The 24,242-nt window shown below is 39.8% G+C and overlaps 1 protein-coding gene across 1 annotated transcript; it reads left to right on the top strand.

The window, feature by feature from the left end:
• Window positions 1-169: 169 nt before the first annotated feature.
• On the top strand, window positions 170-23,202 carry LOC143023551 (uncharacterized). Its single transcript, XM_076182113.1, has 5 exons — window positions 170-316; window positions 9,620-9,788; window positions 11,968-12,087; window positions 13,690-13,852; window positions 21,008-23,202. Exons 1-5 carry the CDS (start codon window positions 303-305, stop codon window positions 21,619-21,621), a joined length of 1,080 nt encoding a protein of 359 aa, XP_076038228.1. The 5' UTR covers window positions 170-302; the 3' UTR covers window positions 21,622-23,202.
• Window positions 23,203-24,242: the final 1,040 nt, after the last annotated feature.

Raw genomic sequence — 24,242 nt, 5'->3', positions numbered from 1 at the left:
TTATGTAGATAATGGACACTGATATAGATTTATTATTTGTATTATTTTCCAAATGGATCCGGCATACATTTATTTTCTAAATATAGAATAAATTATTATAGTGATTTTATAATGACGAAGATGCGTTTCATTATATGTTTTCTAAGTGAGGAATGAATAATTTACAGTCTGGAATGACTAGTGATTTTTCTTCTTTGACAATGTTTTATTATCAATCAGTGGCGCTCTCATGGAACATGCCATTTAAGCATTGAAACGTTTATGTTAGTTGTTGTCCGACAAGAGTTTGCAAATAAGTAGAAATGAACCCATTAACGTAAGTACTACTGTGTAATATATATGAAAAAGTATGGGAAATAATGAAATCGATGTAGTTTCATATTTTTGTTGAATATGAGTATATTAGGAAGCGAAGAGAAAGGAGAGAAGCTTATCGTGAATGACAAATGGAGGGAATGATTTGAATATATATTCACAATGCTGTTCTATGAGAAAAGAAATTCCCAGGGAATGGCATAAGCAAAATAATTAGTAAAGAGAACAGGAATAAAGATACAGAAACTAATTGACTTATACCCTAGCTCATTTTCCTACCTTCCAATTATCATTATTAATAATTAGAGCTGCCGTTTGTGTTGTACTTTTACTCTAAGTCTAACTTACTGTATATGGCATGCTGTGCTTATTTTGACACAAACTGTATTGGGTACTAGTAACCATAAGGTTAACATTAAAAATTGTTATTATTTTAGTTGTGCACACCTACACGATATAGCATTAGAAGATTAAATATTGATTTTGTAAATTATGATACATGAACCTAATATGTGATTTTCTTGCCGGAAAAAAAATTGCTACAAGCAAATTTGCTAACGAACGAAGCCACAAGGATATGGTATGGAAACCATGCCAATCCAGTCACTATCAGACAACGGCATTCACATTGTGGGCCAGGTGTTTTCCAATTCCAGGAGACATTAATAAGCACTGTTACAAAGACAATAGGGCTTCCTTGGAATTTATGAAAGAACACGGGGTTGTGCCATCGTCTGTTAATTGCCCGAGGTACAATAATTATAATCAGGCCATCAGCATCTGTGACTGACAACGACCCAGATGATCTTTAGAATTTGAGGTACTAAATTATTAAACATTGGTTAGGTTATGTAGTTTAGGTAGGTTAGGTTAGAATAGACTAATTTATCATCCTTCCATTTCTTTGATCTCAGCACCTATCAAAACAAACATGGCATATCGTTCAAAAGCCAAGACTTCATTTGTTAGAAAATAGGTTTTAGCAACTTTTTTGTTATTGATTTCCACCAAGAAAATCTCACATTACAGTGATCTATTATAATTAACAAAATTAATAATTAATTTTCTTTTGCTATATCGCATTGGTGTGCACAACAAAAATTTTACCAAATTAATAATCTAGTACTGTAATCACTGTTTTTAAAGGTATTATGGTATTTTTTTTAGTTTCAACCATGGTGCAATATAGCAATAGAAAATTAATTATTAATTTTGGAAATTAAAAAATGTATCAACGTAATATGCAATTTTGTGGGCGGAAATTAAAATAGAAAATACCTTGCTACAAGCAAATATGCTAATGAACATAAGTTGGTAGCATAGGATCGGGACGCCATCTAGTCGTCTGTCAATTGACGGCCTCGGTACTTCTGACAGTACCTCGCCAGGTACATTTTCTTGAAGGAATGTTATGGAGCGGAGATACATGCATTCCTTCAAGCTGCAAGAACTTTGTATACCCCACAAGCTAAGAGAGTGGTTGAAAAGCCCACCAACGTCTCTCACAACAACAACAACGAGGACAAGCCGGATGACATTTAATTTGCAGGTAATGATTGATTAAACATAGGTTTGGTTAGGTTAGACAAATTTATCATCCTTATTCCTTTCATTTCTTCGACATCGGCATGTATCATAACAAACATGGCATACCATTCGTCTGATGCGACTTCGTTACTTACGAAATCTGTTTTAGCACCTTTTTTTTTTTTTTTTTCCACTCACAAAATTGCATATGATGTTGATACATTATAATTTACAAAATGAATAATTAATTTTCTATTGCTATATTGCGCCCATGCTCGAAACTAAAAATTTACCGGTATCATTTTAGTTGTACACACTTACATGATATAGCATTAGAAAATTAGATATTGATATTGTAGATTATAATACATGAACATAATATACAATTTTCTTGGCAGAAATAAAAAACAAAAACAAAAACTTGCTACAAGCAAATTTACTAATGAACAAAGCCACTAGGATACAGTATAGACACCATGCCAGTCCAGTCACTATCAGACAACGGCTTCCACATTGTGGACCAGGTGTTCTCCAACTCCAGGTGACATTAATAAGCACTGTTACAAAAACAATAGGGCTTCCTTGGACTTTATGAGAGAACATGGGGTTCTGCCATCGTCTGTTAATTGCCCGAGGTACAGTAATAATCAGGCCATCAGCGTCCATGACGACAACCCAAGTGATCTTTAGAATTTGAGGCACCAAATTACTAAACATTGGTTAGGTTAGGTAGCTTAGGTTAGAAGAGCCTAATTTATCATCCTTTCATTTCTTCGACCTCGGCATATATCAAAACAAACATGGCATATCATTCAACCACCGTGACTCCATTTGTTAGAAAATAGGTTTTAGGAACTTTTTTGTTATTGATTTCCAGCAAGAAAATCACATATTATTTTTATCTGTTATAATTTACAAAATGAACAATTAATTTTCTATTGTTATATTGCATAGGTGTGCACAACTAAAATTTATCTTTTTAGATTCATTCACAATATTGATAATCCAGTAATTTTAGTAGAGTTAAGGTCTTTTCTCTGATATTAGGATTGTCATTTTTCCAAATATCTTTTTTACCAGTTCAAATATCTTTTTTACCAGTCTGGTTTATTTAGAACAAAAACCTCCTCCAACAACTAATAGAAACAAATTAGCGCATATGGGGAAAAATTAACCATCTAATTTAATAATTTAAAAGAAATTGAATAGAAGTGCATAATTAGGGTATTTTCAACATAAAGCATTATTATTTTAGTTGTGCACACCTACACAATATAGTATTAGAAAATTAAATATTAATTTTGTAAATTATAATACATGAACTTAGTATGTGATTTTCTTGGCTGAAATAACAAAAAAAAAAAACTTGCTGCAAGTAAATCTACTAATGAATGAAGCTGCTAGGATACAGTCCAGACGCCATATCGTTGTCTGTCCAGTCCAGTCACTGTCAGTTAGACAATGGCTTTCACATTGTGGACCAGGTGTTTTCCAACCCCAAGTGACATTAATAAGCGCTGTTACAAAGACAGTAGGGCTTCCTTGGACTTGACATGGGGTTCTGCTGTCATCTGTTAATAGCCCAAGGTACAATAATAATCAGGCTGTCAGCATCCATGACAACGACAATGACCTGGATGATCTTTATAGAATTTGAGGTACCGAATTACTAAATATAGGTTAGGTTAGAATAGACAAATTTATCATCCTTTCATTTCTACACCTTCAGTATCTATCAAAACAAACATGGCATATCATTCAACTGCCACAACTTCATTTGTTAAATCAGTTTTAGCAACTTTTTTGTTGTTGATTTCCGCCAAGAAAATCGCATATTGATGTATGATAATAAGGCACTGGGTAAATTAACATAACTTTATCACTTAGATTACTGTTTCCTGAGTTTCCTAAGGTCCTTGGGTATGTTAACTTTTGTTAAGTTAAAATATATATTGCCAAATCTTGTGTTAACTTTTGTTAAGTTAGAATATATATTGCCAAATCTTGGTTACAGTTTACAGAATACTGCCATACCAACAGTGATCCTGGTTGAATATGAATTGTTTATATAGTAACAAGAACATTTTAGGAGTGATACTCTTATATAGATATACCAGGCAGTGTATATTTTTAGGTTCTTGATGATTTTTACCAGGTCGCCAGCAAAGTTTGGCAGTTGTCTGTGGTTGCCAGCTTTTAGTATGACCATGTTTAGTTGTCTGACAGTTCACATTTATTTCTGCCATTTTGCCAACACTTCCATTTGATATGTGCTGGAGCAGTTGTCCATAGTGTCACTAGAATTCTAAGAATTTTATTTTTGTGACAGGGTAGACAGGGAGGCACGGTGGGAGGTTTTGCAGATATGTGGGATTGGGGGAAAGCTGTTCAAGGCAGTCAAGAGTTCTTCTGAGAGTAGTAGAGCCTGTATTAGAATTAGAAATGGAGAGTGAGTGGTTTGAGATAAAGGTGGACTGCATTAGGGATGTGTCGTGTTACCATGGCTGTTCAATGTGTACATGATGTGGAAGTGCAGGAGGTAAATGCGAGGGTAATGGGCAGGGGCTTGGAGATGGTTAAAAATGAAAGGGAAAATTGGGAGGTGAGCCAGTTGTTGTTTACTGACGACACTGTGCGTGCGGCAGGGCCAGAGGAGGGATTAAAGGAGTTAGTGATGGAATTTGGAAAGATATGCAATGGGAAATCTTGAAGATAAATGTAGATAGAAATAAGGCAATGAGATGTACAAGGGGAGTGGTTGGCAGTAGTTTGGAAGTAAGTCTAAAAGGAGAGAGGCTAGAGGAAGTGGATAGCTTTAGCCACTTGGGGTCATATCGCTTGTTTGCGAAAACGTCGTCATAACTCAAAAAACTGAATTTTTGAGTTATCTTTACAGACATATTCATCTTCAAACACGGATTTTTTTGGTATCAGTGTCATATCTGTAGCTCAAAAATTGACCGCTAGGGAGTGCTAAATGTCCCAACGACATAACCTTACATGTTCCAACTTGTTCCAACAAATATTTTAGACTTAGTAAAGATTATGATTGTTTCAACTTCTATAAACTTTAGAGGCGTATTTGATGCTCCAAAAAATGTTCCACCTATGGTGTTTGAGGGCTTTTTATAATATTGAGAGCGTTTTGAAACTTTAAAATGCCTCTCCTGAAAAATTCGATATTTTGAGTTATGACGACGTTTTCGCAAACAAGTGATATGTGGCAGGAAAGGGAGGAGTGGAGGTAAATTGTAGGGAGAGAAGCAAGTAAAGGCCTTGAGGGGTTAAAAGGTGCAATAAGAAATAGGCATTTGGGAACGGATGCAAAGAAAAGATTATATGAAGGTGTGATTGTGCCAAAAGTACTTTATGGGACAGAGGCATGGAATTTAAGAGAGGCAAAGAGGAAAAGTTCAAGTGTGTTTGAGATGAATTGTCTGAGAAGTATGGTAAGGGTTGTAAAGTTGGATAGAGGGAGAGATGAGGAGTTGAGTATGAGAGCGGGGCTGGAAAAGGAGATGGTAGATAGGGCTCATGAAAGAGTATTGGGATGGTTTGGAGACAATGTGTGAAGAAAGATTAGTAAAAGAAGTGTGGAAGGCAGAAGTGGATGGAGTGAATGTGAAGCGGGGAGATGATGGATGGAGTGAAAGGGGCATTGAGCAAGAGGGGGTTGTCTGTTGACCCAGAAAGAGAAAAGGCAGGACATAGGGGTGAGTGGAGAATGGATGTGTATAGATGATATTGTAATGCAAGGGAGTGGGTGGGGGATGTGGGATTAGGGGGTGGTTATATGTGAATGATAGTTTGATGCAGCCCAAATCCCCACCCCCATTTTTTTTTTTTTTTTTTTTTTTTTTTGTTTTTTTTTTTTTTTTTTTTTTTTTTTTTTTTTTTTTTTTTTTTTTTTTTTTGTCTTTTCTTTTCTTTCTTTCTTGCATTGCTTCTGACCCAGGGCAGTGGGCGAGATATCGGGATCACCCATCATCCTTGATGAGCTAAGATGAGAGGGAGGAAAGGGTGGTGGACAGAAGTGGAATGGGTGGGAGTGTATATATGCTTTTTGACTTTGGCTACCTCCTTTGTAAAGGTGAAAAACCCCTTTCTAAATAGATTGATAGTTGCCAGAATAGGTTGTATTAATAACCTTGTTTTTGTCAATGTTTCATGGTGTTGCTTTTAGCCCAAGTGGTGTGGATCCACAAGGTGCTTAGATTGAGAGGTGAGAAACCTTTAGGAAAAGGAAAGGATGTTTTTTGGGCCTTTATGGATTTGGAAAAGGTTTATGACAGGGTAAACAGGAAGGCACTGTGGGAGGTATTGTAGATATGTGTGATAGGGGGAAAGCTGTTAAGAGCAGTCAAGAGTTTTTATAAGAGTAGCCTGTGTTAGAATCAGAAATATAGAGAGTGGGAGGTTTGAGGTAAAGGTGAGACTTCACCAGGGATGTGTAATGTTGCCTTGGCTGTTCAATCTATACATGGATGGGCTGGTGCAAGAGGTAAATGCAAGGGTAATGGGCTGGGGATTGGAGATGGTTAAAGAAAATGGAGAAAAGTGGGAGACAAGCCAGTTGTTGTTTGTGGCAAGATCAGAGGGGGATTGAGGAAGTTAGTTACAGAGTTTGGGAAGGTGTGCGAAAGAAGGAAGTTGAAGATAAATATGGGTAAAAGTAAGGTGGTTAAATGTACAAGGGGAGAATATGGCAGCAAATTTGAAGTGAGTATTAAGGGAGACTGGAAGAAGTGGATAATTTTATATACTTGGGTGCGAATGTGGCGGGAAAGGGAGGAGTAGAGGTGAGGGTAGGATGTAGATTGAGAGAAGCAAGTAAATGTCTTGGGGGATTAAAAAATGTAATGAGAAATAGACGTTTGGGAATGGATGCCAAAAGGAGATGGTATAAAGGAGTGATTGTGCTGGCAGCACTGTATGGGGCAGAAAAATGGAACATAGGAGAGTAAAATTGAATATGTTTGAGATAGGGTGCCTGAGAAGTATGATAGGGATTACTAGGCTGGATAGAGTGAGGAACAAGGTGAGGAGGAGAATACGGGTGGAAAGGGAGTTGTTGTTGTTGTTGTCGTTCCCTAGACTGTCTGTCCGAGCAGTCCCGTCTCCCCAAGGAATGCCACAGCAGAAACTGGGTTTTCCCACAAATCCTTTATAGAGTGTATGTTGTGTTGTTTGCGTGCATGATTGTGTATAATGCAGTCTTCCATTATGTGTTGTATGGTATGGGGTGAAGTGTTACATCCTGGGCAGCTGTTCACAATGCAGTCATCCAGCCTCTTCTGGTAGCTTAGAAGTGCTGGGTGGTGGCTGCACCGCAGTCTGGCCAGGTGGACTCTGTCCTTTCGTGGGAGAGAGGATTCAGAAGGGTGGATATCAGGGGGTCTGGCATGCAGCAGTGTGTTGTCTTTCAGTGTGTTAATGGAGCGGTGAGTGATATGATTATGAATATGTTTCCGGAGGCTGGTATTTGGTGGTTGTGGAGGAAGAGAAGAGAGTATCTGTGTGTGATACAGATACAGGAAAGGGAGTTGGGAGATAGGGTTGATGAAAGAGTATTGGGATGGTTTGGACACATGGAAGGAATGAGTGAAGAAAGATTGGAAAGATTGGTACTAAAAGGTGTGTGTGGAAGGAGTGAACATGAGGGGGCGACCAAGGACGAGATGTATGGATAGGGTGAAAGAGGCATTGGGAAAGAGGGGAATGTCTGTTAGGAAGAAAGGGAGAATGGTTGTGTATGGATGATGCTGTGATGCATGGAAGGGAGTGGGTGGGGGATGGGGTGGTGAGGGAGTATGTGTAAATGATATTTTGATGCAGCCCAAAGGGATTTCTCCCCATCTTCTCTTTTTCTGCATGAGGGGATGGAGAGCTGGGGTCGCTGATCAAATGAAGCGGCCTTGCTGTGGATGTGCTGTATCTTGCTACACTTCTTCTGGCCCAGGGCAGTGGGAAAGATGCAGGGATGACATCATCCAGGAGGAGCCAAGATAAAAAGGGAAGGAGGGGGTGAATAGGAGTGGAATATGTGGTGATGGAATGGGTGGGAGTGGACTTTATGCCTTGGTTTTTTTGCTACCTCCCTTGTAAGGGGGAAATAGCCATTGGTATATGTATGTATATGCTTTGATTTGGCCACCTCCTTATAAGGTGGAAAAAATCTTGTGGTATGTGTATATAAACCTTTTCATTATAGTCCAGGGTATGTCAACCTTCTCAGTGATAGACATCAGAAAAAGATGTGTCTGTGTCACATTTTGAAATCTTAGAAACTATATTTACTTCCATGTAGTCCTCCTCTTCCTCCTCCTTCACCCCCTCCTCGTCCTCTACCTCCACTTCCTTCACCTCCTCTACCTCATCATCATAATCATCATTTTGTCTCCCCTTTTTCTCCATCTGGTAAACAAATAAGGTGGTCAACGAATGAAATAGACTTAGTAACCATGGAGTGAGCGCTGAAACTATCGGTTGTTTTAAGAAACGGTTAGACAACTTTATGGATGGGGATGACAGGTGGTAATGGACATGGAACTGTCTAGTGTAAGTCATATGGTCTCTTGCAGTCTCCTTCATTTTTATGGTCTCCTCCTACATTCGTATCTTTTCATCCTCTCCTACACATTACTTTTCTTCCTTCTCCCCATTTCTCCTCATCTTATTATCCTTCTCTCTTATCCCTTCTCTCCTCCTCCACCATATCCTGCTGAACTATAATTATCATATTTGGTCTTTGCATGTGTGAGAACTTTGGGTTTGTTGTGGAAAGGTTGTGTGAATAATTGAAGTAGCACTGGTAACAGTATTACCCCATGGAGGAATCCATTATAGTCTGTTGATCCTTTAAACATGGTTCATCTGAGGTATTCTTCATTCTCTGTAGGCGAGGAACTTCTTTAACAATTCCTGGTCATTGTTGTGCATTTCAACTGCTCTAGTCTTTTCTGTTAGAATGTGTCTAGGTTACTGTCAGAAACCACAATTACGGTTTTGCCAGATGGCACTTTCGTGTTGAATCCTTTAGCATTTATTTTATAAGATTTCTAAAAAGTGTATTAGCAGAGTTTCCATCTGTGAACCCAGATTGATTTGGCGAGGTAGGTGTATTCTAATTCTTTCTGGGATCGTTCATTCCATCACTACATAGATATGGTGGAAGGGAGGGAGGGCAGAATATTGGGTTCTTCAGCAGTTTGTTTGGGGTGTGGGTTATAAGTGTTCTTATCCAGATTGGAATGACATTGTGCTACCAAGAATGGCTGAAGATATTTGCAAGCATGAATATAATTTTCTCACTCTCTCTTTCTCTCACTTTCTCTCTTTGGCATATGTATGTGCTTTTATTATATGTATTGCTATCATGATCAGGACCTTTATAATCTGAGCTTCAGGAGGCATCATACTTTATTCAGTCTCTCTCTCTTTCTCTTTCTCTTTCTCTCTCTCTCTCCCTCCATCTCTCTCTCCTTCCCTCTCTCTCTCCTCCCTCTCTCTCTCCTCCCCCTCTCTCTCTCCCTCCATCTCTCTCCCTCCATCTCTCCCCTCTTCCCTTCCCCCCCTCTCTCTCTGTCTCTGTGTTTGGCATATGTATGTGCTGTTATTATATTACTGCTGTCATGGTCAGCACATTTATAATCTGAGTATCAGGAAGTGTCGTACTTCATTCATGAGTTGTAGTAGAACTCAAGGCAATGATGGATTAAATGCTGATTGTGTTTTTTACCCTGAAGAATATATGCTTATTTTGTTTACTTTTTTCCAGGAATGTGAAAAATATAAAAAAGTTAAGTGCACGTGAATTGGAGTTGGGAGTTGATACAAAAAAGTCTTGGCATGCACAGTATAAAGACAGTGCCTGGGTCTTCATCGGAGGACTGCAGTATGATCTGACTGAAGGGGACATAATTTGTGTCTTTTCTCAGTATGGAGAGGTGAGTGAGACTGGCATCTTGGTATTATCCACAGTGCCAAAAAAGCTTGCCAGAACCACTTATATTAGCATAAACTTACTCTCAATATAAAGATGTTGATAATCACTTTAGCTATTAGGAAATTTATCAAAATAATTCAGGAGTTAAAAGGAACTACTGCTAGTAGGAGTGTTGCAAGAAACGCCTGTTGATTGAGTATCAATTTTTCATTCCATACTAGCGTGCACACACACATGCATTAGCTACACTACATCAGATCTGGTGGTATCAGTAAGCTTTCAACAGCTGCCTACTGTGTGATCTGACCCTCAGTCAGAAAGGATGATTTCATGGCACCTACATCAAGTGTTGCATTGCAAGGACAATCAGAAATATTGTCAAACCATAGTTCACAACAAATTATTCTGTCGATAGGATAATGTTTCTTCCTGTATATATGTATCTATGTATTACACTGGGTGCTCACACTCAGTTCTATACTGTACATAAATTTAGTCATAGGGAATGTATTTGTAGAATTATAACCATGTTGGCCACCAACACTCATTCTCTTCCTCATGCCCTAAGTGGCAAGAGTCAGACTAGGCTTGACTACACTACTGTCAAGACTTACCAATAAAGACAAGAACCCAGGCAATGCCTTTATCTCAACACCTCTAAACTAATGTAGTCAAACAACCTACAGGAGTATTTTTATGAGGTAGCTGAAATTTGGGGGAAATTTTTATTTGTAAGTAGTTTAGCTTTCATAGCTAGAAACAGACACAATTTTCCCCAGGTCAAGGATTTCTGAGATCCATGATAGCTTCCAAGAGGGTTCATGTATCAAAATCCAGTCAATAATTTTGTTCAGTATTGAAATTACCTCCAAGAGGTTCAGATTTGGTGATATATAGGTGGAAGATCTGTGAGTAAACAGGTTGGAAATACTGTCTGAGGTGCATACACCACCATTCAGTCCTTTTGTTCCCCCAGGCATCTGTAGCAGGATATTGGTGGCTCCCAGGTAACTGGCAGTAGCCACTGCATTGGTACACAAGTCATTTAAAGAAGAAATCTTGTGCGGGTAGGGCTAGAGCGAGGCATTGTCGGATGGGGTGTGGATGTTTGAACAGTATTTATTTTTTGTTGATGTATTTTTTCTTTTCTTTTGTTCTCTTCAAGAATTTTTCTTTTGTTTTTGTTCTATGTTCAGTTGATAGTGCTTGTAAGATGCGATAGGATGGATAAGTAGGGTTGAGTTTATGCTAATATAGCACTGTGTATTGAGAGGATAAAAGCTGCTCAGTAGCATGCAGCTGATACTTTAGAGTCTATATGGGGTGCCCCTATGTACCAAAGCCACATATCATTTTGTCTATGATAGAGGAAATCTCTATTCATAGAGAAATTATGCTACTTTATACTGTGACTGCCCCCCCCCCCCCAACTCTTAATACTGGCCTGTACCACTTCTCTGAACATTCATTTCCCTTTTTGCCAAACCTTGTGGTAGGGGAGAAAGAATACTGCCACCAAGTGTTCCCACTTGAATTGTAAAAGGCAACAAAAAAGGGATGGGGATAGGACTAGGCACCATACTATCTATAGCCTCAAAGGGGACATTCCTAAAAAAAAAAAAAAGCAAAGGCCTCTAATTTATTAGAAAAACTTTCTTGGCCAGAATAAAATATTTCAGGGCCATCAGTATGTTGAAGGGGTTAACAATTGTTTGTACACTGATTAGATTTTTCTTATGTTGTCAAACCTTATTTGCATCTAATTTTAGTATGTTTATTTTCTTGCTGGTTTTCACTGTCAGATCTTTGATCACGTGCTGATGGTCATGTGAGTATCAAACATGAGGGTTAGAATCTTTGGGTTCTTTTCTAATAGAAAATACCAACACAGAATTGGCCTGGCCACAAAAACAATCTGCCCTAGATGCAAACATCACACAGAAGACACAGAACATCTTGTGTTACAATATTTCTTCCTTGAATGACTTGGCCCACTCTGGTGACTGTTGTTGGTTACCTGGATGCTGTGAGTTCACTGTAAGAGAGATTTGAGACAACATACTGATTGATTGATCATATTTTATTATTTATTTTGTGTGATTTACGTACTATCATTTTGCAAGAGATAAAGAAAGTTATGATAATGTGATGCCTTTAGTCTCCATTCTCTGTGTTTACAGGTTGTCAACATCAATCTGGTTCGCGATGGGAAGACAGGAAAGAGCAGAGGGTTTGCTTTCTTGTGTTATGAAGACCAACGATCCACAATTCTGGCTGTGGATAACCTGAATAGTATCAAGGTGGGTAATGTAAAACAAAGGAGGCAGGAACCTGTTGCAGCAGTGCTCTGCAATCAGTGTGTTGCAGTACAGTACATTCTCCTCACCCCGTAAAACAGTAATAATTATGGCAAATGAGCAATATAGAAATTTGTATCCCACCCACTGCCCTGGGTCAAAAGCAATGCAGCAAGACACAGCACATCCATAGCAAGGCAACTTCACTTAATCGGTGACACACTCCCTCCCCTTTTCCGTTCTCTCATGTAAAAAAATAGATGGAGAAAAATCCCTTTAGGCTGCATCAAAATATTATTCACACATAACCACTCCCTAACCCTCCCCATCCCCCACCCACTCCCTTCCTTGCATCATAGTATCATCCATACACAACCATTCTCCACTCACCCCTATCTCCTGCCTTCTCCCTTCATTACTCAACATACATCTCCCTCGTGTTGAATGCCCCTTTCACACCATTCATCCATCTCATCCTTGGTTGTCACTTCATGTTCACTCCACCTCTGCCTTCCACACCTCGTTTATTAATCTTTCCTCACTCATTCTTTTCATGTGTCCAAACCATCCCAATACTCTTTCATCAACCCTATCTGCCATCTCTTTTCCCACCCCAACTTTCCTCCTCACATTGTTTCTCATGCTATTGAACTTTTGTAACCCCTACCATACTTCTCAGACATTTCATCTCAAACATATTTAAACTTTTCCTCTGTCTATCTTAAATTCAATGTCTCTGTCCCATACAGTGCTTTTGGCACAATTGCCCCTTCATATAATCTCCTCTTTGCATCCATTCCCAAATACTTATTACATTTTTAAATCCCCCAAAACACTTGCTTCTCTCAATCTACAGTCTACCTCCACTTCTCCCTTTCCTGTCACATGTGACCCCAAGTACTTAAAGTTATCCACTTCTCCTTACAAGGGAAGTAGCCAAGTCAAAGGCACATACCCCCTCCCATCTGCCACCCTTTCCTTCGTCTCATCTTAGCTCCTCATTGATGACAAGTCATCCTTGTATCCCACCCACTGCCCTGGATCAGAACCAATACAGTAAGACACATCAAGGCCACTTCACTTTGTCGGCAACCTCTTTCTCTACCTTCCCATGCAGAAAAATAGAAGGGGAGAAATCCCTTCGGGCTGCATCAAGAAGATGCTGCAGAGACACTTTGGTCTGCAGAGAAGAGAGAGTGCAAAAGGTAGGAGTGAATGGAAGGTAATTGTTGATGCCAGGAAGTGTGATGTAGCCCAAAGGGATGTTCTCCTTTGCTCCAGGAATTATTTTGAGTAGATGAAGAGGGGGACTCATATGTTGAAGCAATGTGGGTAACCCATCTCTAGCTTCTGGCCCTAATGTGAAAGATCTATGCATCACTGCATAGCCTTTGATTAAGGGTCACTAACTATCTCGGACCCTCCTCTGACTCTGCCTTTGATGCAAACAGTATGATGGGGGACTGAGAGGAGTTTTCATCCCCAGGGTCTTGAGCTGGGATGGGTGTAGGGTGGGTGTATGATTTAACTAGGCCACCCCCATTTTAATTGAGGAAAGTCCTTCTGGTATGTACATGTTTATGTTATTATTATCATTATCTGCAGTTGGTGGGCCGCATCATTCGAGTGGACCACGTGGAGGAGTACAAGGTCCCCAAGATGAGTGAGGAAATGGATGAGGAACAGCGGCGCCTGGCCCTCGAGGGTTGTGCACCCAAGGCCCTACCAGAGCCGGAACCCGCAAAATCCCCATCACCTAAGTTTTCAGGTGAGTAGTGGTGTACCTGTAGAACTCCATGTGTTAAGCTTCATTCTGTTTTCCCTTGTAAATGAAGGAGACACTACTTGATGGCATTGCATTTCTGGATCATATTGAATCAAGTAATCATGAGACTACAATAGTAAGTATATCATACAGAACCTTGAAACAACCTTTATATATTCATACATATACAAAAGCATTTTTCCCCTAATATGGAGATGTTCAAGTCAAAAGCATATGTACATATACCAAAGGTTTTTCCCCCTTACAAAGGAGGTAGCCAAAGTTAAAAGGCATAATTCTTCTCCCACCCATTTCATCCCCACCCACTCCACTCTCATTCACCACTCCTCCCTCCTTCCCTCCCTCCCCCTCTATTCTTGGGTTCTTCTGGATGAAGGGTCATCCCTGCATCTCACCCAGTGTCCTGGGTCAAAAGCAATGCAGCAGGACACAGCACAACCACAGCAAGGCTGCTTTATTTAATCAACATTCCCCACCTTCTACCTCCTCATGTAGAATTAGAGAAGATGGGAAGAAATCCTTTCAGACTGTGTCAAAATATCATTCACACATAACCACCACTGCCACCCCATTCCCAAAGTACTCCCTTCCATGCACCACAGCATCATCCATACACAACCATTGTCCACTCATCCCTATATTCTGTCTTCTCCCTTCCTCAGCAGACATCCCCCTCTTCCCCAATACCCCTTTTACCCCATCCATCCATCTCATCCTTGGTTGCCTCCTGTTTGCCCCATCCACCTCTGCCTCCACACTTCTTTTACTAATCTTTCTTCATTCATTCATTCCGTGTCCAAACCATCCCAATACTCTTTCATCAACCCTATCATCCAACTCCTTTTCCACTGCTGCTCTCCTCCTCATCTTGATTCTCACTCTATCCAGCCTAGTAACCCCAACCATACTTCTTGGATATTTCATCTCAAATACACTCTTCCTCTTTTATGTTCCATGTTTCTGCCCTGTACAGTGCTATTAGCACAATCATCCCTTCATACAATCTTCTCTTCACATCCATTCCCAAATGTTTATTTCTCATTACACTTTATAAACCCCCAAGGCATTTACATGCTTCTCGCATTGTACAATCTACCTCCTCCACACCTCCCTTTCCTGCCATATGCACCCCCAAGTATTTAAAGCTATCCACTTCCTCCAGCCTCTCTCCTTTGTTACTCACTACCAAATTGTTGCCATCATCTCCCCTTGTATATCTCATAACCTTCCTTTATCTACATTTACCTTCAACTTTCTCTTCTCGTACACCTTCCCAAACTCCGTCATTAAAATCCTTAATCCCTCTGATTCTGCTAGAAGCACTGTGTCATCAGCAAGTAACAACTGGCATATCTCCCATTTTTCTCCATTTTCTCCATTTTCTCTAACCATCTCCAGTACCCATTACCCTTGCATGTACCTCTTGCACCACCCCATCCATGTATATATTCAACAGCCATGGCAACATGACACATCTCCCTGGCAAAGTCCCATCTTTACCTCAAACCACTCATTTTCTCCATTTCTAATTCTAGCACAGACTCTACTACTCTCATAAAAACTCTTGACTGTTCTTAACAGGTTTCCTCCTACCCCATATATCTGCAGACCTCCCACAGTGCCTTTCTACCCTGTCATAGGCCTTTCCAAATCTATTTAAGCCCCCTTCACTTTTGTTTTGAATGGGCAGGGGGGTGGGGGGTGGGGTAGTATGTGTGAGTAAATTTTGACGCAGCCCGAAGGGATTTCTCCCCGTCCTCTCCTTATATGCAAGGGGGGTCGCCGATTAAATGGAGCGGCCTTGCTGTGAATGTGCTGTGTCTTGCGACACTGCTTCTGACCCAGGGCGGTGGGCAAGGTGCAGGGATGACCCGTCATCCAGGAGGTGCTCAGATGAGAGGGAGGGTGGGAGGGGTGTGGAGTGTATTTAGGGATGAAATGGGTGGGAGTGTTTTTATGCCTTTCCCTTTTTGGCTACCTCCCTTGAAAGGGGGAAAAAGCTTTGGTATATGTATGTATAAAAGCCCCCCAAAAAAAACATCCGTACCCTTTGCTAAAGCTTTCTCACATATCTGTCTTACCGCAAGAATATGAAACATGTAACCTCTTCCATACGGTGACGCCTATGTAGGTGTCATGAGGAGCAAGTGGGTACGCGATGTTGCCGATGTCGGCGTCTTGATTACAGGCACACCTCGACTTACGTCGTTTTCGAAGATACGTCGGTTTTCAAAAATAATATGGAAAAAAATTCAAGTTGTCGTTTTACTTGACTTTACGTCGGTCAGCCAATAATGGAATCGCATAAACACCAAAAAACGTTTCAAGCGTTTCAAGCAATTCATGTTACAATAAATAAGAATAAAAGCATGTAAAATTATATAAAGATTCAGTAACTGCTAAAATATATACCATAAAGTAGTATGGCCTAGTCCACTAGAACATGAAATCGCAACGGTACTTCCAATACGTATTTACCGTAAGCGGCGTCTCGACTCCCGCAATTCTTTTGGATTATTATCTGTTTACTGAAGTTTTGTAAATTTTCTCATTAACATTCACTTGTAACTGTAATATTTGCCCCCATGCCTCCTAAGAAAAGTTCTAGTGAAAGCGCTAAGCGTCATGCTATTTCGCTGGAGGAGAAAATGGCGATGATAAAACGTCATTGTAATGGTGAAAAAGTTCTATCGATTGCACGATGTTTTGGAGTAAGTCGGACAACTGTATCAACGATTGTGCATAATAAAGACAAGATTTTAACACATGTCACATCTGAAGCCCCATTGATGAAGAACACGATCATCAACAAGAAAAGAGGTAAGATATTTGAAGAAATGGAAAATCTTCTTTCGATTTGGGTTGATAGGAGGAATCGTCAGACTGCGAATCTTAGTCAAGAGCTCATTCAGGAAAAAGTGTTGTCTTTGTTTGAGGACCTAAAGGAAAAATATCCAGATGAGAAAGATGTAGATTTCAAAGCAAGTCCTGGATGGTTTATGAGATATAAAAACAGGAGAAATTATCACTTCCTTAAAAGACAAGGTGAAATCGCATCAGCTGATGAACAAGCAGCAGCGGAATTTCCTGCTACACTGAAGAAAATCATCGAAGAAAACGGGTTTCTTCCTGACCAAATTTTCAACGTAGACGAAACAGGATTATATTGGAAGAAATTACCAGATCGTTCATTTGTTTCCAAGGAAGAGAAAACGATTCCAGGTTACAAGGTCTCAAAAGAACGTGTGACCATAATGTTGGGAGGTAACTGTGCAGGAGATTTTAAATTAAAGCCTCTGTTTGTTTATCATGCACACAACCCCCGTGCCCTGAAGAATATACCCAAAGCATCTCTCCCTGTTATATGGATGGCTAACTCAAAAGCTTGGGTCACTGTTGTTATTTTCTAAGATTGGTTTTTCCAATCATTTTGTCCCAGCAGCAGAGAAGTATTGTAAGGAGAAGGGGATTCCTTTTAAGGTTTTACTTATCTTAGATAATGCTCCTGGCCACCCACAAAACATCGCAGATTTTCACCCCAACATTACCGTCATATACCTCCCCCCAAACACTACGTCTATTCTCCAGCCAATGGATCAGGGGATAATTGCTATCTTCAAACGTTATTATATGAAGCATACGCTACGGCAAGCAATAGCTGCAATTGAAATGGATGAGTCTATCACACTTCGCGACTTTTGGAAGGGATATGACATCTACAAAGCTTTACAGAATGTAGCAGCAGCATGGAATGATGTTCAGAGCACTGCTATGAATGGTGTATGGAAAAAGCTATGACCCGCAATTTGTGCACGAGTTTAAGGGCTTCGATACTGTTGTTGTCAACAAAGATTTGGTTACAATGAGCAAAGAGCTGGATATGAATTTGGAGGAAGAGGATTTCACAGATTTATTTGAAAAAGACAAGGAGTTACTGACGAACAAGGATTTGATGGAACTTCAGGAGCAACAAAAGAAAGAAGAAGAAGAGGATGATGAATCTGAGCCACGCCACTTCACCATTAAGAAAATGGAGGAAGCATTTGCACACATCGGAAAAGGTCTTGCTATGTTTGAGGATATGGATCCAAATGCTCAACGCTTTTCCAAGATAATGGGGGCTTGTTATGAAGCTTTTGCTCCTTATAATCTAATCCTTGAAGAAAAGAACAAGAAGACGGTTCAAGGCACTCTTGACCAGTTTTTACGCGTCGAACGACGAGAATCAGCTGATGTTGATGTCGACAATCCCCAGCCATCTACGTCTACAACGTATTGTATCTACTGTTTTGGTAAACTGAAAATACATTAAAGTTTTTCACTTATTACAATATGATTATATGTGAGCTTGAAATAGTTTTTATTTCTTTGTTTTTTGTTTTGTTTTACCGTATGTTATTGACAATGTATTCATAGAGTACAGCACCGCAAAATAGCAACGCGTAAACATCGACATAATGTATGTACTGCATTGGTAAATTAAAAATACTTTATTCAATTTTTCACTTATTACAAAATGATTGTAAGGTTAAACTAGTTTTTATTTATTTGTTTTTTGTTTTGTTTCACCGTATGTAATTGACAATGCATTCATAAAGTACAGCAAATTGTACATATTGATGAATAAGTACAGGTACTTTTTTATACTTTATTACAAAATGATAAATAAATGTTCTGTTTGGAAACTTAAAATAGATTTTTATTAACCTTGTTTAATAAAAAATGCAATCAAAAGTAAAATAAAGTACTGAAAAATGGCTATTGGCAGTTTAGCCTAGGCTACACCAGGCCTACCTAGCCTACTTGTAAGCAAATTCGACTTACGTCGTTTTTCGACTTACGTCGTGTCTCCTGGAACCAATTAACGACGTAAGGTGAGGTGTACCTGTATATTTATTGTAGTCGTACCTACGTAACCTCCATTCTCTCTAAACTGGCTTCATCATATTTTCTATGGTTATAAAAATTCATGGGTGAAAGAGAACGAACGATTGAGCACTGACTTTATTTTTTATAATGCGATTATTATGACGCAACATCGCACGTCGGGCAGCTAATGCTGCCAGACATGCGATATGCCCCGGAGTGAAGAGGTTAAACCCACCAATTACTCCCTTAGTTCCTCTCCTAATCCTCTCAATCAAGACCCTCCCATAAGCTATCCCAATTACACTCAACAAACTAATCCCTCTGAAATTACTTTACTCACATTTGTCTCCCTTACCCTTGTAAAGCAGAACTATACAGGCACTCCCAGTCCTCTGGCACTCTACTCTCCTTTAGACAAACATTAAATAACCTCACTAGCCAGTCCATCACTGTACCTCCCTTTTTTAGACACTGTATGACACCCATCCAACCCAGGTGCCCTGCCTGTTCTCATCATTTTAATAACTGTTTTCACCTCATCTTTTCTTATTTCTCCCACATTTTCCTCATCCATCACTGTCATTTTCTCAGTACCATCCCACTCAAAATTCATCTCGCATCCATCCAAAAATCCACTTGTTGACCCACAAATATTAGCATCTACTGGATGAAGGATCATTCTGATCCCCGATCACAATGCTCATGGTCAAAGGCAATGCAGCTCCACAGCAGAGCCTGATAGACAGTGCTGGTTTATGTCCACCACTTTATTACATGATAACCCCTTCCTCCCTCAGTAACTCAAGAAGTATACAGAGTAGACAAGAAGAAATCCCCTCTTTCTCTTCTTTGTTCCAGTGTTGGTAAATCCACTTTTGACAATCTCCCTTTGTATGACAGTTTTTGAAAGTGTTGGGGCCATCTTTGTAGTTACTCTTTGGATTCTTTCAATTTTCCTTGTATTCTTTTTAGTACTGGGTGACCATAGTGTTGCTGCATACTGCCTTATCAGTATGAGTTATATTTTCTTCACCATTTCTTCGTCCAAGTAGGTAAAAGCCACCTTTATTGATCTTAGCAAGTTGTAGGTTTCCCCAACAATTTTGTTTGTCTGTTTCTCATGGGACATATCCTTTGTGATGGTTACTCCCAGGTCTTTTTCAGATTCCACTTTCTTTACTTCATTTGTACCAATTTTGTATTGTACTGATATTCTTGTTTTACTTTTTTATTCCATTATGCTACATTTCTTAATGTTGAAGTCCACTTCCCACTTCTGACTCCATTTCCAAACCCTGTTCAGATCCCTCTTTTGCAACTCGCAATCCGTTTCAGTACTCACTTTCTGCAGCAATTTTGTGTCATCTGCAAAGCAGATCATGTAAGATTCCACACCCTCATCCATGTCATTTACATAAATAGGAAACATTATCAGAGCCAATACTGACCCCTGTGGAACTCCACCAATGACCTCTTCCCAGTGTCTGGGCAGGTGTAGGGTGGCTGTATGCTTTGACATGACCATCCTACCTTTTGAGGATAAAAAGACGTCTTGGTATGTCCAGTACAAAACCTTGCACTTCAATAACACAACCACAGTAGAATAGAATAGACATCAGCAGAACAATATCTGTAAAGGGCATCAACATGTTGAAAAAGTTGTATTAACATCTTCACTATGATGGTACACTGTCACAAGATTTTGAACGATTGTATGAAATCCTTACAGGATCTGTAAGGAGTCAAGATATAGAGAGAAAATATATGTAGACTTCTTATGTGGTGTCTAAAAGTTTTTAATTACCTAAATTTTGCAGGAAAAAATATATCTGGGTAATTAATCATATAGACACCACATAAGAAGAGGAGCTAAGATGAAAGGGAGGAAAGTGTGGTGAATGGGAATGGGTGTGCCTTTGACTTGGCTACTAACCTTGTAAGGGGGGAAAACCCTTGGTATATAGATGGATGCAGGGACAAGATGCAGGGATGACCCTTCATCCAGGAGGTGCCAAGATAAGAGGGAGGGTGGAGGGGAGTGGAATGTATTCAGAATGGAATGGGTGGGAATGGTTTTTATGCCTTTTTTCTTTTTGGCTACCTCCCTTGTAAGGGGGAAAAAGCCTTTGGTTATATGTATGTATATAGATAGATAGACCTATATTTTGTATTGAATTCACTATTAACAAACAGTTGCAATACTAAATGGAAAATCACAGTCTTCTATCATTGCTGAATTGTAAACTGGGCAAATTTCTTCATTTACAGACAAGGAGGTGAAGAGGAAAAAAGTCAAAGTCAAAAAGGAGAAGAAGACCAAGAAAAAGAGGAGAAAGAAGGAGAAATCTAGAAAAAAGAAGAGAAGAAGGGAATCCTTAGACTCAGAGTCTGACACAGAGACCAGCAGTAGCAGCAGCAGCAGCAGTAGTGATAATAGCAGTTCAGAAGACGAAGACTATGCTAAACGGTCTCATAGGGATGGAAAGCATAGCAAGAGGAGACATCGAGAGCATAACAGTTCATCAATGCGTAGGATGGACATGACCATTAAGGAAGAGAAGAAGGACCCTGGTTATGATAAATATGAGACACAGTATGAAAGTAGGAATGATCGTAACAGTTGGAAGGCAGACTCCCGGTACCACCATACTGGCATCAAGATGGAGAGAGATCACTGGCAGAGTGACAAAAACAGGAGCAGGGAGAGAGACCGGGAATATGATAGGGACAGGTACCATGAGAGATATAGGGACAGAGAGAGACAGGATGGAAGAAAAAACAACACAGACATGAGAAGAAAGTATGAAGATCGTTCGAGAGAACCACATCCCCGCAGCAGAGAACGGGATGGTGGTAGAGATCGATATAGAGACCACAGATGATGAACTGGGAACAAGGTAATGTGGTATGCTCTGGATACAAGGAACTTGTGATCGATTAAATGAAAAAGACTTAGGCCATCAAATACTGTACTGTGCTATGCTGTGTATCAAGGAATTAATAATGATACTGGTCATTCTTGCCTCGAGTTAAACTGACTGAAAACCCATAGCCCCGCATTGGCTGCCAACAGTCTTTGGGCCCTTACATAGATCTGCAGAGACACTTTGGACTTTTGTCTTTGTTGTATAAGTGAGGGATTGATTCTGTGTCTCCAGCTTATAGGAGTAGCAGGACAGAAGCAGTTCCCATGTTGGCTCTTAAAAGGTGGAGGAATGTAAAATTATTAGAATCCCAGCCCTCCAGGTGGAGGTACTGATGGGTTTTGAAGATGGGCAGCAGGGTTAGGACCACCACTTGCTGGTACCTATCATTGATCCCTCAAGGAATTTGTACACAAGGAATTTGAAATGGGATAATTCCCAATAGCAGATTAATATGTCATAGTGATATAGATGCTGGTGTGAATTAGCTCATTTCAAAACAGTTGCATTGGTATAAAGATGCACATGCATAGCATGAGTATTATAGCTTTTAGTGTGTCAGAGACAGCAGTTGTCACCATATCAGGTTGTCTCAAATGTAAAAAAAAAAAAAAAAAAAAAAAAATTCTGCTGGGATAAAATGTATTAGTGTGTGTGTGCATGTATACATATGTGTGTGAATCTGGGTATTTTTATGTTAAATTAACATGGTAATATTAACAAGTGTAAAGTAAATGTTCCAGTACTTTTATACATAAAAATTTTTACTTGTGTCTTTTATTACCCAGTATGTGGCATGATCCAAATGACCCAAATCTTAAGGTTCTGGCTGGAAATCTCCCAGACCCTCTTATGTCTTGACTTCTTGTAGGATAGCTTTGCAGAAAGCAGGATCCCTAGTCTTATCACTTTGGCCCACTTTAGCCACCTTTTTTGACCCTCATGGGAAACTTGGCAGAATTCTTCTCCCTACCCCAGGGGACAGAGATGAAAAGGAAAATACATACTCAAAGAAGTGGTACAGAGCAGTTTTAAGAGGGAACAGTTTGACGGATAGTCACAGTACAAGTGACAGGAGTAAAGATTTTCTCAAACACAGACAAAATGATGTGTGGCTTAAGTCTGTAGGGGTGCCCCAAAATAGTTCCTAAAGTATTGGCTGCATGCTACTGTGCAATTGATACTGTACAATAACATGCAGCCAATACCCAAGTGCAGGGTTTTGCCTGGATATTGGGTAGGAGACGGATGACCCTTCATCCACAAGAAGCTGAGTTGAAAGGGAAACGAGCACAGTGGATGGGAGTGTGTATATTCCTTCAACTAGGCAACCTCCCTTGTAAGGGGGAAGAGGCCTTTGGTATATAGACAGATGTGGCATGACAAAAGCCCTGGAATGATTGCCCTTACATTTCATATTCACTTTGCCTTCATGGCTCATACTAAAGACCTTTTATTGGGGGCAAGTAAGAGACTGAACTTGTTTAGTCCAATTGCAGGCATAGGATTTGGACATCAGAAAGAAGCACTAATCACTGTGTAAACAAATTGTATGGACTACACTTAACAGTACAGTATCTAAGAATGAAAAACCAATTAATCTATTGCCTCCGGTCTCTTGCAGGAGACCAATCGCTCCCAAGAAACCGGCAATAGCCATTAGGCGGGCCCATAGGTCATTCAAGAAAGAGATATTGTACTGTGTGGGTATAGTTACTGTGGATCAGTAGAATGTGGTGTTCAGTCTCCTCAGATGGTTACATTTAAGGCAGTCTGGTTATGTGGTCAGGCCTATTATGTAATGGTATTGCCTTAGAGCTGATAGTGTCCTTGCTACAAATATGGTAATGTAGTTCTTGCTTCTCTCGGAGGGATTTTTCTGTGGGGTTGGTGGTGGGAAGGATGTGTTGGAGTATTGAGCTGGGTGATCTGTTTTGAGTTTGTTTAGTGATTTGGTTGTCACTGTTTGTATGTTGATGTATTGTGTGACATAGTAAGTGGTTGTATATGTTTGAATAGTATGATACTTATTTTTTCACAATTCATTGGCCTTTAGTGACCTCTGACTATAGGCACCTTCATTAGGAATCCACCAGATCTACACAACTCCAACAGATCTACACAACTCCACCAGATCCACAGGACTTCAGTATCTACACTCTAAAGGATTCCACTGGATCTACAGGTTTCCACCAGATCTACAGGACTCCACTGGATCTACAAGACTCCACTGAATCCACAGGACTCCACCAGATCCACAGGACTCCACCGGATCTACGGGATCCCACCACTCTATTGACAAAATGTCACAATTTGCTTATTATAGAAAATGAGAGATTTTTTTAAATTTTATTTTTATATACATTCAGACCTCACCAAACAAATGTGTTAGGTTCCTTAGTCATCATGCAGGACAAAATTTGTGTTGGGCGAATAACAGGTCTTATGGGAAAAAATAAGTTAGGTTCCCAGACACTGCCACACAACGCAACCAGGCAGGATATTCAAATCATGCTATCGTGAATCATAATCATGTTCAGCAAATACTGGGACATCTTATTTGTGTAAACGTGAAATTT

This window comes from Oratosquilla oratoria, chromosome 3 (assembly GCF_046742065.1).
Source record: "Oratosquilla oratoria isolate Oo_2021 chromosome 3, ASM4674206v1, whole genome shotgun sequence".
Taxonomy (NCBI): Eukaryota; Metazoa; Arthropoda; class Malacostraca; order Stomatopoda; family Squillidae; genus Oratosquilla; species Oratosquilla oratoria.
Note: the sequence above shows the minus strand (reverse complement) of the source record. Positions and strands in the feature narration are given on the sequence as shown.

What these genes read in the sequence shown, in the direction of transcription:
- LOC143023551 (XM_076182113.1), top strand. An exon ending in TCTTTTCTCAGTATGGAGAG is followed by an intron (nt 9,789 to 11,967) that starts GTGAGTGAGACT and finishes CTGTGTTTACAG; the next exon opens with GTTGTCAACATCAATCTGGT. An exon ending in ATAACCTGAATAGTATCAAG is followed by an intron (nt 12,088 to 13,689) that starts GTGGGTAATGTA and finishes CATTATCTGCAG; the next exon opens with TTGGTGGGCCGCATCATTCG.